The sequence below is a fragment of the Panulirus ornatus genome, chromosome 59 (assembly GCF_036320965.1).
Source record: "Panulirus ornatus isolate Po-2019 chromosome 59, ASM3632096v1, whole genome shotgun sequence".
NCBI classification, from domain to species: domain Eukaryota; kingdom Metazoa; phylum Arthropoda; class Malacostraca; order Decapoda; family Palinuridae; genus Panulirus; species Panulirus ornatus.
This window is the reverse complement of record NC_092282.1, coordinates 12825083-12842505: the sequence shown is the minus strand read 5'-3', so window position 1 is coordinate 12842505 and position 17423 is coordinate 12825083. Positions and strand designations below refer to the sequence as shown.

Below are 17423 nucleotides of genomic sequence, written 5' to 3'. Positions count from 1 at the left end.
GTAAACAGTGTATCCTACTGCTTGATCCGGTATGGCCTGGAGGAGGAGGACCCAAAGGTCTCTCCTTCTGTTTGTGTTCCTTTGCTGTGCATCTATTTCATCTTCCTCTTTGACTGCTTGACCCTCACCTACTTCGTTTTCTATTTTCCTGCTTTTTCTGCCTCAAGGTGACCAAAAGAGTTGATTTTGGTCTCAATAGTAAATTCCAACTGACAGATTGTAGCAAAAGTTTATTGTTATTAAAAACAGATGAGAGTTAAAAGTGATGTGGTGTGTTGGTGAAATATTTTACGAAAGATTTGTCAAATATGCGAAAAATCAGATTAAACTCACGTTTAAAGAGAATGTTGTAATGAATATCTTGTGCTAGTGAAGTGAGTAAAATGCCAGTTTGCTATATTTCCCGACCCCATAATCTCAAGTCTGAGAGTTCTAATCCACCAAAAATACATCCATCTGAAACTACACACCTTAGACAAACACGAGTCCCAGTTTTTTCATCTGTCCTTTGCATATGATCCATCTTTTAAACATCATAATAAACAGCAGTGATTGAACATATGAAAAGACCACCTCATGCCTAAGATGTAGGTCCAGTACTGCTCCTAAGTGTGATCAATCTAAGCTAAGACAAACACACAATAACACTACATTTCATATCTTGTGGTACTGACAGTGGACGTGGCTGACTTTTAGAGTCCCGGAAGAGGTTTCCTAAGGTTGCAAAGTTCATATATATATATATATATATATATATATATATATATATATATATATATATATATATATATATATATATATTTTTTTTTTTCTTCAAACTATTCGCCATTTCCCGCATTAGCGAGGTAGCGTTAAGGACAGAGGACTGGGCGTTTGAGGGAATATCCTCACCTGGCCCCCTTCTCTGTCCCTTCTTTTGGAAAAAAAGAATGGCGTCCTAGCTTCGTCTCTTCGATGTATATCAACTGACTGTTATATTCCTCTCTTGTGTCTCCCCTGATGATGTGATTATTACACGAAAGTGCACTTGGGAACTTACCGTGTTTCATGTTCCCCGTGGACTCATAGGAATATATATATATATATATATATATATATATATATATATATATATATATATATATATATGTGTGTGTGTGTGTGTGTGTGTGTGTGTGTGTGTGTGTGTTACAGGACTCTGGCGAGGTTACATCATCGTCAAATGACGCAGTGTATCAGCCTCTTTAAGGGGTCTTCTCACTCTCAACGAATCTATCAGTTTCCTGGAACTGATTCCAGCGCCGCCTTGGATCTGCAGGAACGCCAGGAAAAAGTGTCCTTGGGGGTTTGCTGGATTAATTACGCAAGCTTTAATGCCGGGGTTCAAATTACTGCCACTGCGATTCTGATTGAGCAAGCTTACATCAGTCAGTCTTTATGGGGAAGGCAATTTCCCTTTCAAATGCTGCCTAAACCTGCTAATTAGTCCAGAAAACCCTATTCATCGCAAGGCAATATTTTTCCCAAACAAGCAAGTTGATTCGTTATGATTTCTCTAATTTCTTTAGCTTAAGCCTTCTTAGGTAACTAGAGTTCCTCTTGAAAATATCGCCAGTTTTATCCTTAACCGAAGTTAGACCTGTCATAAACAGACTTGGCTTTGTGACCTCAGTTTTTCAAGCCAGAATCACTTCCATCGCTTGGAAAATCGCATAAGTCTTGGGTCTAGGAGCGCAAAATCACACGGAAGGAGAGTGAAGCAGTAATCCCAAAATGATTTCGTAATCACCGAATGATTTTTGAGCTTTTGAAAAATCACTCAACGAATGGCACCAGTCGCTTCTCAACACTTGCCCTATCACCCACGGATTACCAGATCCAAGACCGCTAGATTCGCAAAGTTGCGCTAGTAACACGCGACTTCAGCGAATCCATCCGCTTTAATCCCCCTGACGCAACCACTAGAGTGAACACAACCCGGAACTTTATCATCAAAACTACCTCCTCCTCCTCCTCCTCTTCTACGTCCGTCTTTGTGTATCAAAAGGAAATACTTTCCCCTCCTCTCTCCCTGGAATGGAGGTAGGTTCCTCCCCCACTTTCCAGAATCCTTGATTCACCCGTGATAAAGGATGAAGTTCACTGATATCTCTCAAAGGCCACATGTCAGCTCTACTACTTCTGGTGTTGGCTGGTTCCCCCTCCTCTTTCTCTTCTCCTTGAGGTCATAGGTTTGAAAGCCTCTCTTTGACCTATTTTCTAAGGGCGCGACGAGGGGAAAGGGAGGGGAGGCGTTGGGTAGGTTAGGGGGAAGAGAAAGAAGGACTGAGGTCGTATAGAAGGAGGAATCCGGAAGGAACAACGAGATGATGATAATAATGTCGTGTAAAGAGTGAATGAAATGGTCATAAGAGAGGCAGATGTGGGAGAGGCAGCTCAGAGAGTGAGAGATGAAATGGTCATAAGAGAGGCAGATGTGGGAGAGGCAGCTCAGAGAGTGAGAGATGAAATGGTCGTAAGAGAGGCAGATGTGGGAGAGGCAGCTCAGAGAGTGAGAGGTGTTGGGAAAATACGATATTCATAGGAGAGGGGAAAAGGCAGTGACCAATGGAAGAACTGAAAAACTGGAAGTAACACAGAAGACGCGTGTAATACTCCGTCGCCTGATCACCTCACCTCTGTACACCTCCTTCAACTTGCGTCCTCCGGAGCGCACACACTGCATCACGCCCACTTACTATCGCCACATTTACGAGCCGTTGGCTCCCTGACGCTACTAGATTGGGCCTCGCTGTACAAAGTGGCGAAATTCGTTTATCGCCCGCGTCTCAAAAGATTTCATTAGTCAGGGTAATTAATCCAAGTTTACGGGTGCGTAGAGCGACCCCCCCACCCTTTCCCCCTCCTCTCTCTCTCTCTCTCTCTCTCTCTCTCTCTCTCTACGCACACACACACACACACACACACCTGTCTGTAAGTCGTTCTGTCATTCTCTCTCACATCCTTCTTCCCATGTTTCCTGAGACCCACCCTCTGAGGCACATCGATCTCTTAATCAGTGTCCTTCTTATTCCCTCTCTCTCCAATCTCTCCCTCCCCCCTGGGCGCCATCCACACGCCCCTCCATTGCCTCCTTCCCTTCGACCTCTTCCCTACCATCGGCTGTGTAGCTCCAGTTGGTGTGTTTCTCTCTTCTGGCTGATCTATCAAACACCAACTTCCTTCCCCGTCTTTGTCTTCTCAGACATATACAACATCTGCTTCCGTTCCCCATTACGATCTCTTGTGCACACTACTAACAACAAAACTTCTCAAAGTTTCCATCATATATATATATATATATATATATATATATATATATATATATATATATATATATATATATATATATATTCCTGCTTCCTGTGTGCTATTCAGAGGCTGCGGACAGTTAAACAGTTATCACAAGGGAATATTACAGCTGCGTCCCTGTCTGACACGCTGGCGGGCAGATTCTAATATGGCTGCCAGCAGGGGTCCAAGCCTCAGTAACCTGAGACTCTTCGGCCACTTTGATTCCTTGAGATTATCCATAATTATCGTTCTCATCCTGCCCTCCTCTGCATTGCTGGCGTGAACTTTGAATTATGGGATTCTCCGCTGGCGTCTGGCAGCGGTTTTGATCCCGTCACAGACTTGGAAATCCTTCGCATTAAGCTTCGCGCCAAATTCTCCCGCCAAAATCTTTTCGCGCTCAATTAACACGTCAGCTGTGACGTCACGCGCGTCTGGGTTTCACCCGCCCGGTCGTTTGGCTTCCGTCAGATCATTAATCCCTGAAGCACGAAGGTACGAGACCTCATGAACACGACGGTACAACCCTCAAGTATATGGTGGCTGGCCTTCGACTCGGCTGACCCATTAAGATTAAGGTCATAAGGACGAGGTCACAGAGGCCGTCGGGGTCGAGTCGAAGCGTTATGATCGCTGGTTTAAGACGAAAAAAAAAAAGAGAAAAGAAAACCCTAGGGGGGGTCACTGGGTTGGCAGGAGGTCAGGACGGGCAAGTGGGTCATCTGGAATACATCTCAGGTTAAGAGGAAGAGACAGGGACTGCCAGGAGACCCACTGGAAGATAAGGAAATGGATTATAAAGATCCATACGACTCACCAGGTCAGCGCTTGTAAGGACGATCGCAAGGCAGCCAGAGGAGTGCAGACGAGGTAATCAAAAGGGCCTAAAAATCATCCTCTGGAAGGGGGGGGGAGAAAGGGTCGTCAGAGGAGCAAAAGGGGTGTTACTGGAAGAGCAGGAGTGGGTCGTCGTAAGCCATAACTGGACTCACAAGAATAGGACGAGGCACTTGGAAGGATGGACAAGTGACCATTCAGGCACCAACTGGTACAGTCAGTCAGGGCCTCAGTCATACCTACGACTGTTTGAGCCTTCCAGTCCACCGCCAATGTTTCTAAAACATTTCTGAAATTGACCGAGAAATTGGTGCCATTTTTCTCGATTTCAAACATAATGTTCAGCAAACTCTATCCAGACAGAATCTGACATTTCTAAGGGAAAATTTTGATAATTGGGATGTTTCTGTCATGTTCTTAAATAATGACAGTAGTAATAATAATAATGATTATAATGAAAATGATAATAATAATGATGATGATGATAATAATAGTAACAGAAATGATAATGTTTCATATGTTTTACTTCCATATATGATACAATGACGTTTGAAAAAACTAAGCCATACTAGTTTTAAAGATAATTCGCTATTTTTGAACGTTATTTGAAGGAAGACTGTGAAAAACATCTGCGTTCAAAATCTTCTGAGCTCTCTAAGAACATTCCCGGAAAACCTTCAAAAGGCAGAAACGGAGTCCAACGATAACCATCTTAAATACGTCTTGTGATTTTTAATATTTCATCGCGTTTCCAGACCGATTCCCCGTTTCTAGTGATATATATATATATATATATATATATATATATATATATATATATATATATATATATATATATATGTTGCTGCAGGCTCCCTAACGAAATTGTTTGCCTTTACTCTGCAAACTTTTAATTCAACCGATTTATTCAGCGGGTAGTTGACTTTCGCTAGAATTGCTCCAGCAGTTTTCATTTTTCTTCTCAAGTGAACGATATTTTTCCAGACTGCATCGCCACAGCATCATTGTTTTTGGTCTTTCCCATTTCTGACTAATAGTCCTGAGGAAATGAAGCGTTTATTTAAATGCCTGCTTCTTGATGTTAAACAGGTTTTAGATTTTAACAATGATGTACATATCTTTTCACATCACATCCAAGGCTTACTCATGTTGAAAAGTTTTATGAATATGCAAACATTGATTACATAGTATTTCCCTGTGTGTATCTTTGTCTAATTGTACTCTGTGTACAGTTTTGTGTTTTATTGCCATAAGTGATTACCATATATGTGTTACGGGGAGTGAGTTTTACACTCATGTGTGAAACTTTTCTTAACCTTGTATACATGTACAGTGTCTCTATGTATATATATATATATATATATATATATATATATATATATATATATATATATATATATATATATATATATTCTTGCTTGTATATAACATACAATATTCACAATGTATATTCATGTTTTAATAAGAGAAAGATTATGTATCTTTGTGAATGTTTCTTTCATGCATTTGCGAGCTCAAGGGTCCAAGACCACGAAATCCTCAGCGCTTGACCGGAAGAACAATACAGTCTACAACATGCTTGACCAAAGTCGAGTAGAGAAAGAGAGCTGAAGGAAGTCGTCTATACATGTATAGATGTTGATGGATCTGATGGCTATCGAAAACTACAAGTCAACAAGCAAGAATCCTCATGGTAAACAGAAGCTTTTCAAGAACGCTATACAGGCGATGACTAAGTAAACATCATCTTATCTATAGTTCCATATTACAATCGGCCACCACTGAATCTAAACTATAAAATGAGCAAATCTTTGTTAACTAAAATGCGGCACATCCACACACCAGGCGTGTCCATGTTTCGAGGTTGATTTAGAAAGCAAAAGGATCAGGAAGACTCCAGGGCTATTGCTACAGTGGGAATATCCCGAAGGGGGATTTCGTCCTGTCGAATCGCTTAAGTGCGCACACGGGGTCTGGGTTTCAGCCACAGTGGGATTGGAACGTGATTCACTTTTGTTTCTCATTTACCTGAGTACCATGGTATCTAATACCGCTTCCTTGTTAGAGAGGTTCAAGTACCACCTCTTCTATAGAATGGTTCGTCAGGTATTCAGTACCACTTCTTCGATAGAAAAGTGTGTGAAGTACCGCTTCTTCTATAGAAAAGCTCATCAGTTATTCAGTACCACTTCTTTAATAGAAAGGAGCGTTAAGTACCGTGTCTTCTATAGAAAAGTTCGTTAAGTATTCAGTACAACTTCTTTAATAGAAAGGAGCGTTAAGTACCATGCCTTCTATAGAAAAGTTCGTTAAGTAGTCAGTACCACTTTAATAGAAAGGAGCGTTAAGTACCATGTCTTCTATAGAAAAGTTCGTTAAGTACTCAGTACCACTTCTCCGATAGAAAGGTGCGTTAAGCTCCGTTCCTTCCACAGTGAGGTTCATTAAGTAATGATACAGGTGCAGTCTTGATACCTCGAGCGGATCCACACCAATCCTGCTAACGTCAGTGATGGAGCCAAGTTAACAAGATGGGTAGTGGGTCGAGTATGGTCGTGTTTTATTCATATTCTTCGAATAGATTTTCCACTTTGGGCTCCCGCGTTATCGTGTAATGTTAAATAATAATACTTGATAATTCAAGGAACTTTTTTCCTTTACGATTTTTTTTTTCATTGTTTAGGAGGTTTACTGGCAATCAATCTTTATTCTGACGAATTTTTCGTACAAAAAAAAAAAAAGTGTTTCTTTTACAGATTCCATGGCTCGTGCTCTACGTATACTTTGTGAAAAAGTTTCGTATACGAATGATAGTCCCTTTAATAGCTCAGCCTGGGCACCGGTGTAAGCTGGCTGGCAGTTGAGTCTCTCATTTTATTTGTCTTCTATCATATTTCAGTTCCTCGGGGCCGGCTTTACCTCTGCGCAACTACTTAAAATGTAATTATGGCCTGAATACCCTTGACAATGCTCTGGGTATAGCGAGGCTCCGCCCACAGTGCCAGGAGGCGGGCACAACGCCACCAGCCGACCAATCAGTGACTCTGGTTTTCCCGAAATGTAAACACACTGTTTACAATGACTTACACAAGCGTTGATATCAAATTTAACCATATATCTACGTCATGGACTAATAGAGCAAGATCTATCGACAGGTGAAGAGATGTTCTGGAATCTATATTTTGTACAGATTCGCGAGACAGATGGAGATCTTATGTAATGGTTGTGGTGCCTTGGGCGGAGTGAGATGGGGTACGGGGCGTGGCTTGAGATGCCAGGTGCCAGTGCCGGAGAGCGGGTGACCCACCACCCCAGCAGTCAACCACGCGCCCTCCTCACTGAGTAAAAAGTCCAACAGGGCGTCAATCTCTGCCGTGCGAGTACCATTCCAGGAGCGAGTATTTTCCCCCCCTCTCTTCGGCGATCGGTATCGTAAAAGGGGAGGTTTGGGTGTTAAGGTATAAGCTATTGCATTCCGCTCTGAGTTGTGTTGCTTATATAGCCGCTGACGACAATGCCGGTTACCGCTGTGCAGATCATGTTCAAAGCCTCACGACCCACTTCATCTCACGGTCTCCGGTAGTTGTGGAGCTCTTGGTATCATGTCTCCGTCGCCGGTGCCTAGATCGACGAGATCATCGGCAGCGTCGTGGAGACAACGCTACTAGATAGTAGCACACTCAGGAGGCTCACTGCCCCAGAGCCAGGATGTTCGTCGACTCCGTAGACTCAGATAGAGAGAGGAGCATGTGTACGTTGTGCTGAGTGCCTGGCCAGGCTGCCTCCCTCTGCTGCCGCCGTCAGAGAGGCATTCTGAGCCTCCCAGGCTCCCAGGATGTCGCGATCTTTCCTAATTAGAGACTTGTTGTGGGGCCCTGATCGTCGGGATGATGCTGCTCCCGGCGACGACAGCGGTGATCTCGGCCTCGACCTTACCACTCGAGCCCATATCAGCCCAGACGTCCACATGAATCTGAATGTTCACTTAAGCTCAAACGCTCACGTAACTCAAGATCTCCATGTCAGCGCCAAGCCGGCTGTCCATGCCACCCCAGACGCCATCGCCACGGCAGGAGCTCTTCCTCCTTACTCGTCGCTAAACACAGGGGCTTGCGAAACTCGTAAGAGGTCATCCGAAGCGTGCAGGTGTGAGCTGTGTGTCGTGCCGACGGGTAATGATGACGCACAGGATGACACGCTTGACCCACGACCCACACAAGACAGCTTCAGTGTCGTCTTCCCTCGCAGTGGACAGGCGACTAACGGCAGCTCCCACGACGCCCCACGGGAGACCTCAGAACCTCCTTACACTTCTCACACACGACTGGACGACACCTCCAGACAAAGCTGCGGCGAGTGTATGTCGTGGAGGAGCGTTGACTCCGCTACACCGCCGGCGCCCTCACCTCCAGCCTCGCCCTTACCGCCGTCTCCATCCCCACCACCGTCTCCTCCACCGTCTCTTCCAGTCCAGCGGAGAACCCCATCACCAGCCAGGGGTTCGACGCGACCCACTCTGATCCCAGGGTTCCCACGTCCCGCATACGGAAACACCCAGGGACTCTTGCGCCCAGAGAAGGGCGTTGGATACGGAGATATGCGTCGGTTCCTGCCCCTGCACGGCGGAGGGAGGCATATGTATGGCACAGTGCCTCTGGTGTCACCACACCACCATCATCACCACTACTTGTGGGCGGCACAGTACTCCTCTCTACTCTCCTCTCTTCCCCTGCAAGGTATGTATACACACACACACAGGCCTACGTCCACTCCGCACGCTTCAAGATCGATGCACATGTATGAGGCATGATGTGCCTCCACGCATTAATACATAGAGGCTACAGAGCCTTATACATATACTTCCACAGATGACGTTGGCGCCGAGTCCAATCCCAGATCCATTCCTAACTTCATAAGCGCAACATGTATTTTCGGGGGAGGCTTTCGTTGGCTTTTGAGGGATCACTGTGCAAGTTGCAAGGGATGATGAGCGGGGAATCTTATTATTACATATTGCTTTACAGTGCTTCTTTCTTCCCTGCGTCACTCACACCACAGCTTCACTGTGGTGCTCCTCCTCCCTCACTCCTCCTCCTCCTCATACACTAAACAGCATCTTCCGGGTGTTGCTCGTCCCTCGTTCCTGTAATTTTTCCTTCGATCCATCCCCCCTTTCCCTCCTCCTCTCTGCTGCTAATCTGTTAATTAATTTTCCTATTTTCCACCTGACTGACCCGATACGAGATGTGTCCCATCGAGAAGATTGGAGGAGACCTTCCATCCTTTCTCATCTCAGTGATATACTCACTTCCAGTCGTGAGAAACGACTGAGATATTATATGTATTAAGGTCTTTTCCTGAAAAAAAATAATGAAGAGTCTCGGAAAGATCATTTTAGATAGCGTTCCTGGATCATGTATCTCTTTTAGTTTAGGGTTCACGTGTGACAGAGGAATTCTAGATTCAATAAATGCGAATCTGTGCTAAAGTCGTACGTGATATGAGCATATCTTTTAGGAAGTTACTGTTACTAGTGATGAGAGGATGAATAGAAATTTAGATGGGTTATCTTTAAAGATTACAGAATTTACTAACGAGATAGTGTTAACGTTGACGGAGGGAAAAAATATAAAGATTTCGTTAATTTCTAAATTTTTTTGAGTACTTAACAAACACACACACACACACACACACACACACAGACACATACATTATACACGCACACACACACACACACACACACACACAGAGAGAGAGAGAGAGAGAGAGAGAGAGAGAGAGAGAGAGAGAGAGAGAGAGAGAGAGAGAGAGAGAGAGAGAGAAATAATGGAGAAGAAAAGGTGTAAGAGGATTAGGAATATACTTTTCTTTACTGAAAAAAAAAATGGATATACCACTATCAGTCATAGACCCTGAGGGCGGCGCTCTGTACAATAATGGAATCATGTATTAACGATGGAGATCGCCCACTGCCATGGGGCTGTATAGAATGACTTATACCATCATAAAGGACCTATATATATACATGATGTATGATGGCACGGTCATACATCTCGATTTGCCGGAGTAGTTCTACGGTGAGGTGCTGGACCACGTACATCTCAGGGTAGATAGTGGAAGTGTATTTAAATAGATATAAATCCTCCTCCTCTTAAGCTTGAGGGGAGACACAGCTATAGGCCTCGGGACATAGAAAAATATATATTCTCACTCTGCTTCATATTGACATCTATTTTCGTAGAAAGGAAATACAGCTTTTATATATATATATATATATATATATGTATATATATATATATATATATATATATATATATATATATATATATATATATATATATATATATATATATATATATATATCGCCATAATTTATAGGTTTTCTGCATAAACTACAAGTCTGATGGTTATTCGTTATTATTCAAGGATTAAGAATGGTGTTCACTGCCAAGTGAACATGGCTGGGTTCCCTGAATGAAGGTAATATGGAGTGAGATGTTATGAGATAGTATGAAGCAGTGTCAGATATCGGTTCATCTGCTTCACTGAACCGTCGAAATGAAACATCGTGGTTGGTGCTGAACTGAAAGAGCAAAGTAGGAATAGATCTTCGGGTCTGATTTCTATAATGTAAATGCACACACACACACACACAGACATAGACACAGACACATGGGGCACCAAAGGTATACAACTCCCACGCTATACAGCACAAATAGGTAATTACACACACACACACACACACACCCACACACACACACACACACACACACACACACACACACACACATAAGACGTAAGTGCCGCTCAGATATACGGGGCTTCAGGGAATATGGATCAAATTGAGCTCAAGCATACAACAGTTTTGAGACGATAAGATATGATTACAACAGACAGTGAACTTCTGGAACACTACAGTACGACTCTTGAGCAAGGCAGTATGATTATTAAACACGACGGTACGATATTTGAACACGACGGTGCGATCCTTGAGCACGACGGTGCGATCCTTGAGCACGACAGTACGATCCTTGAGCACGACAGTACGATCCTTGAGCACGACGGTACGATCCTTGAACGACAGAGATCCTTGAACACGACGGTGCGATCCTTGAACACGACAGTACGATCCTTGAGCACGACGGTGCGATCCTTGAGCACGACGATACGATCCTTGAGCACGACGATACGATCCTTGAGCACGACGGTACGATCCTTGAGCACGACGGTACGATCCTTGAGCACGACGATACGATCCTTGAGCACGACGGTACGATCCTTCAGCACGACAATACGATCCTTAAGTACGACGGTGCGATCCTTGGGCACGACGGCAGCATCTTTGGGTACGACGGAAGTGATCCGTATCTTTTCCAGAATTTAATAGACTTGAGAGGGAAAGTCAGTGTAAAAGATTCTCCTGCCCTGGCTGCACTGAGCAATGTATTCGAAATCTCTAGGAATATTTCTTGGACTTACGATAAACAGTGTAGTAAATCAGAATAAATGTTGAATTGTGTTATATAAATCTTGACATACGAGTGATAACGAGCTGCAGCTTTTCCGGCATTTTAGAATTATGTAATGGATTATGTTCACTGGAAGCTAAGCCCTATCAAGGAATATTTGAACAAATATTTGGAAATTGTAGGACAAATAAATTGACCGTATGTATATATATATATATATATATATATATATATATATATATATATATATATATATATATACTTATATGTATATATATATGTATATATATATATATATATATATATATATATATATATATATATATATATATATATATATATATATTTACTATTCTACTATACTTAACCGCCGTCTCCCGCGTTAGCGAGGTAGCGCAAGGAAACAGACGAAAGAAATGGCCCAACCCACCCACATACACATGCATATACATAAACGACTACACACGCACATACATATACATTACAGACATATACATATATACACATGTACATATTCATACTTGCTGCCTTAATCCATTCACGTCGCTATAGGTACTACTGATGCTCTGGCCTATTAAGAGATGTTAATCGCGTGAATTATAAGCTCATGGCCCGAGAATTGGACACAAACTAGAACACTAAGTCTTAGAGTGTGGAAAAAATAGAGCCTTTTAGGGATAGGTCGAAACAAATCCTACAAGAACTATCACAACACCTTATAGGTGATAGGATATGAAAGACTATGTAGCTTACGTGCTTACCTAAATTTGTAACAGTTAATGAAGATTAAATCTATCCACTGAGGTCTGAGGGAGACCTCTGTAATCCTCTTGCGCTACCGCTCACAGGATGAGCATGGGGTGCACAGTAAGTTCTCAGGTGACACTGGCACAAATCACGAATCATTTGACGAACGAGACGTGATAGGGGCCTACCTCTGGACCCTTGTGGTAGGTCCTGTGTAAGTGAAGGAGAAGGTTAACTGTTCATTTACAATTTCATTCATCATCATCATCATCATCTTCCTTTTCCTCCTCTTCTTGATTAGCATTGCGAACCGACTCCATCCTTCGGTAATCATACTCATCTCTCATGAGGAGTGTCTGGAGCGAGTTTGCCTCACGGGACGAATCATTCTCGCGACCGTCGTGGTACAAGCGCCTGTTGCTGAAGGCTACGTGACGCACACAGCTCTCTATCGACGATCATCACCCACCGCCTCCCTCCTCAGTACATCCTGGTTGTGTTGTCTTAGCTCTCCCGAGGTCCAATATACTGAGACATACACTTCCCCGTCGCTGTCGCTTTGGACGATGGCTTCACCGCCATGGAAGTCACTGTGGACGTAACCCTTCATGTGAACTTCGGTGATAGCTTTGAACGTGGGCTATAACAGCCTCCACACACATTTTACTGGACGGTTGTCTATCCAAAACCTTGTAGAGGGGTTGATCTTGACAATTGTCCATAACAGTCGCTTCTCGGAAATCCTTTGTCAGTCCTTATAACCGTGGCACTCCAACGGCCCCAGCCAAATTGTACCGGGATGTAAGCCTCATCCATAGTCTCCCGCCTGCCATCTTGATTTTGGGGGACTCTTTATGTTTTTAGAAAACAATGCTTGTAATGTTGCTTTCCAGTACAATAGCACCATCAATAAGATCTCAATAAATAGTAGGTCGAATCATGCAACAACTGGGAGTGTTTACGCCGTCAAATACAAGGCATGTAAATATATCTATATAGGCCAGACAGGAAAAACTGCAACGAAGAGGTGTTATTGGCACTGTCATTCAGTACGCCGGGATGACCACAAAAATGTGAACGCTAAACATTGTCATGAAAATAATCACCCCATAGATCTTGAAAATCCCGTTATTCTATACCCCTCCGCTGATGATACCAAACGCAACGCCATTGAATCTGTCTTAATTGCTAATACTAGGAACTTGAAATTTGTCCCCCATGCAATTTAAAACCCATCCTAGAATTAAACAAATTATTATAAGAGAATTTTTGGCAAACCCCCTTAATCACTCTCCCTTACAACGGTTACGGCAAGACAAAGCAGACAATGCTTGGCCTGTACTGATTGGTGCTGGACGGCGGGACTCAAGAGTGATGTTGGAATTTTAATAACTTTGTTAAGTATTGGCACCTGATGAGGTGGTTTGTCTCCACGAAAATGTCGTGCCACAGAAATAGAAAAATTACATGTTACATAAAATTGTATGAATTCCTATTGAAGTACGATTTCACCTTCATACTCTATTCACGGACTAGTGTGATCATCACATCTATAACTAGCTATCTATCTGTCTATCTGTCTATCTATCTATTCATCCTACTATCTATCTATCTATCTGTCTATATATATATATATATATATATATATATATATATATATATATATATATATATATATATATATATATGTACATATATCGTGCCACGAGTGAAAGATTACCTTGTTATCTTTCGACGAGGCTACATCATCGTCAGCTGACAAAAGAGAATTCAGTCTCGCCAAGGAACTGGGTAAATCATAACACACATACGGGCCCGCCCGGATCTGAGTCCTGGCTACGGCAGTGGTCCTACATCAACCCAGGTGTTCATCCTCTCTTCGGGGCTGGTATGTGTTGTGTGTGTTGTGTGTGTGTGTGTGTGTGTGTGTGTGTGTGTGTGTACATAGGAGTAAAGACATGGTACATACGTATAAAATTAGGGAACGAGGCAACACGAGTGCAAAAAAGCACACACACACACACACCCACACACACACACACACACACACACACACACACACACACTCAAAATGAGGGAGAGTGGCTCAACTTCTTTTTATTCCCATGATAATCTCAAAATGATACTTTTGAACATCCTACGCCTTAAGTAAGAGACGTCCCAGTTATATAATCCTGGAACAGAGTGTGGCGAATAAGTGGTCTTTCATTTCCACAGAGCGTCACCCTGTCTAACCTGATAGCATAGAATGAGTTGGGTAATTACCAAGACAAACTGCTAAGTGCACTCGTACAGTGTAAGTGCATCATTACGAATCCGTAATCACGAAAGCACTACGGTATTACGTTGTGATTACGAATGCACTCGCTGTGCGATGTAATTACAATTACCACGACGTGGTCTTAATTGAACGATGATCCAAAACTTTCATACGATGATAAATCTACATAAACGTTTGGGGAACGTTTTTAAAACAATGAAATTAAAAGTTCTTGGAACAGTGAATTGAAAAGTTTCGAGACCCAGTGAGTCTGAACATTTTTAAAACAATGAAACTAAAAGTGCTTGGAACAGTGAATCGAAAAGTTTCGAGACCCAGTGAGTCTGAACATTTTTAAAACAATGAAACTAAAAGTGCTTGGAACAGTGAATCGGAAAGTGTAAGACACAGTGAGTCTGAACGTTTGAACGCTCATAGAACAATGAATCTCAATTGTCTCAGAACAACGAGTCTAATTGTTCAAGATCCAGTTAGTCTCAAAGTTTCTGGAACAATGACTCAAATTTTTTTTGTACATTGATAACTCCATATTGAAACTTTTATTTCACTCGGGTGTGCATCTTTGACAAATATTAGTCACTGACAAGGTCTTAATAGCGGATTGATAAATATTAGAAGTGGATGTTTCGGTATTTGGTTCTCTCAGTACGAGCTGAGACCGTATTCGTTCATTCAGTATGATATTAGACCGTATTCGTTCATTTAGTATGATATTAGACCGTATTCGTTCATTCAATACGACCTAAGACCATATTCGTTCATTCAAAATGACATTAGACCTTATTCGTTTATTCAGTATGACATTAGACCGTATTCGTTCGTTCAATACGACGTGAGACCGTATTCGTTCGTTCAATACGACGTGAGACCGTATTCGTTCATTTAGTATGACATTAGACCGTATTCGTTCGTTCAATACGACTTGAGACCGTATTCGTTCGTTCAATACGACGTGAGACAGTATTTGTTCAGTCATTTCATATAGACGTCCTTCGTCTTTCAGTGGTTTCTGTTATTCCCAGCAGCTTAGGTCGTCGATCCCATGATAAAGGAGTAGATATTTGTTTCAAGAGACAGAGAAAATTGGCTCAGCGGCGCAGCAACAGTGGTTGGAGATGCTGGAAGCAACGTATAGCGAAAGATTTACGGTATCCATAATTCTCTTGAAGTTTCTTTCATTTAGTTAAGTTCTCGGGAAACCCAGGGTAGTGTAGACACACACACACACACACACACACACACACACACACACACACACACACATATATGTATATATATATATATATATATATATATATATATATATATATATATATATATATATATATATATATATATATATAAGTGATTGGTTCTCAGTGAATGTAGGTTTGCGGCAGGGGTGTGTGATGTCTCCATGGTTGTTTAATTTGTTTATGGATGGGGTTGTTAGGGAGGTAAATGCAAGAGTTTTGGAAAGAGGGGCAAGTATGAAGTCTGTTGGGGATGAGAGAGCTTGGGAAGTGAGTCAGTTGTTGTTCGCTGATGATACAGCGCTGGTGGCTGATTCATGTGAGAAACTGCAGAAGCTGGTGACTGAGTTTGGTAAAGTGTGTAAAAGAAGAAAGTTATGAGTAAATGTGAATAAGAGCAAGGTAATTAGGTACAGTAGGGTTGAGGGTCAAGTCAATTGGAAGGTAAGTTTGAATGGAGAAAAACTGGAGGAAGTAAAGTGTTTTAGATATCTGGGAGTGGATCTGGCAGCAGATGGAACCATGGAAGCGGAAGTAGATCATAGGGTGGGGGAGGGGGCGAAAATCCTGGGAGCCTTGAAGAATGTGTGGAAGTCGAGAACATTACGTCGGAAAGCAAAAATGGGTATGTTTGAAGGAATAGTGGTTCCAACAATGTTGTATGGTTGCGAGGCGTGGGCTATGGATAGAGTTGTGCGCAGGAGGATGGATGTGCTGGAAATGAGATGCTTGAGGACAATGTGTGGTGTGAGGTGGTTTGATCGAGTAAGTAACGTAAGGGTAAGAGAGATGTGTGGAAATAAAAAGAGCGTGGTTGAGAGAGCAGAAGAGGGTGTTTTGAAATGGTTTGGTCACGTGGAGAGAATGAGTGAGGAAAGATTGACCAAGAGGATATATGTGTCGGAGGTGGAGGGAACGAGGAGAAGTGGGAGACCAAATTGGAGGTGGAAAGATGGAGTGAAAAAGATTTTGAGTGATCGGGGCCTGAACATGCAGGAGGGTGAAAGGAGGGCAAGGAATAGAGTGAATTGGATCGATGTGGTATACCGGGGTTGACGTGTTGTCAGTGGATTGAATCAGGGCATGTGAAGCGTCTGGGGTGAACCATGGAAAGCTGTGTAGGTATGTATATTTGCGTGTGTGGACGTGTGTGTGTATACATTGTGTATGGGGGGGGGGGGGTTGGGCCATTTCTTTCGTCTGTTTCCTTGCGCTACCTCGCAAACGCGGGAGACAGCGACAAAGCAAAAAAAAAAAAAGAAATATATATATATATATATATATATATATATATATATATATATATATATATATATTTATATTTATTCATTATACTTTGTCGCTGTCTCCCGCGTTAGCGAGGTAGGGCGAGGAAACAGACGAAAGAATGGCCCAACCCACCCACATACACATGTATACACACGCACATATACACACGCACATATACATACCTATGCATTTCAATGTATACATATATATAGAAAGAATACTTTCCACGTATTCCCTGCGTGTTGTAGAAAGCGACTAAAAGGGGAGGGACATGGA

The 17423-nt window shown here is 42.5% G+C and overlaps 1 protein-coding gene across 1 annotated transcript in view; it reads left to right on the top strand.

Annotated features, from left to right (window-relative positions):
* The first annotated feature begins 7486 nt into the window (after window positions 1-7486).
* LOC139767350 (uncharacterized) overlaps window positions 7487-17423 on the top strand; it is a 69578-nt gene continuing 59641 nt past the window's right edge. The window contains exon 1 of the mRNA XM_071696672.1: window positions 7487-8885. Within this exon, the coding sequence (XP_071552773.1) occupies window positions 7985-8885 (901 nt within the window). The 5' untranslated portion in view covers window positions 7487-7984. The remainder of the gene's footprint in view (window positions 8886-17423) is intronic.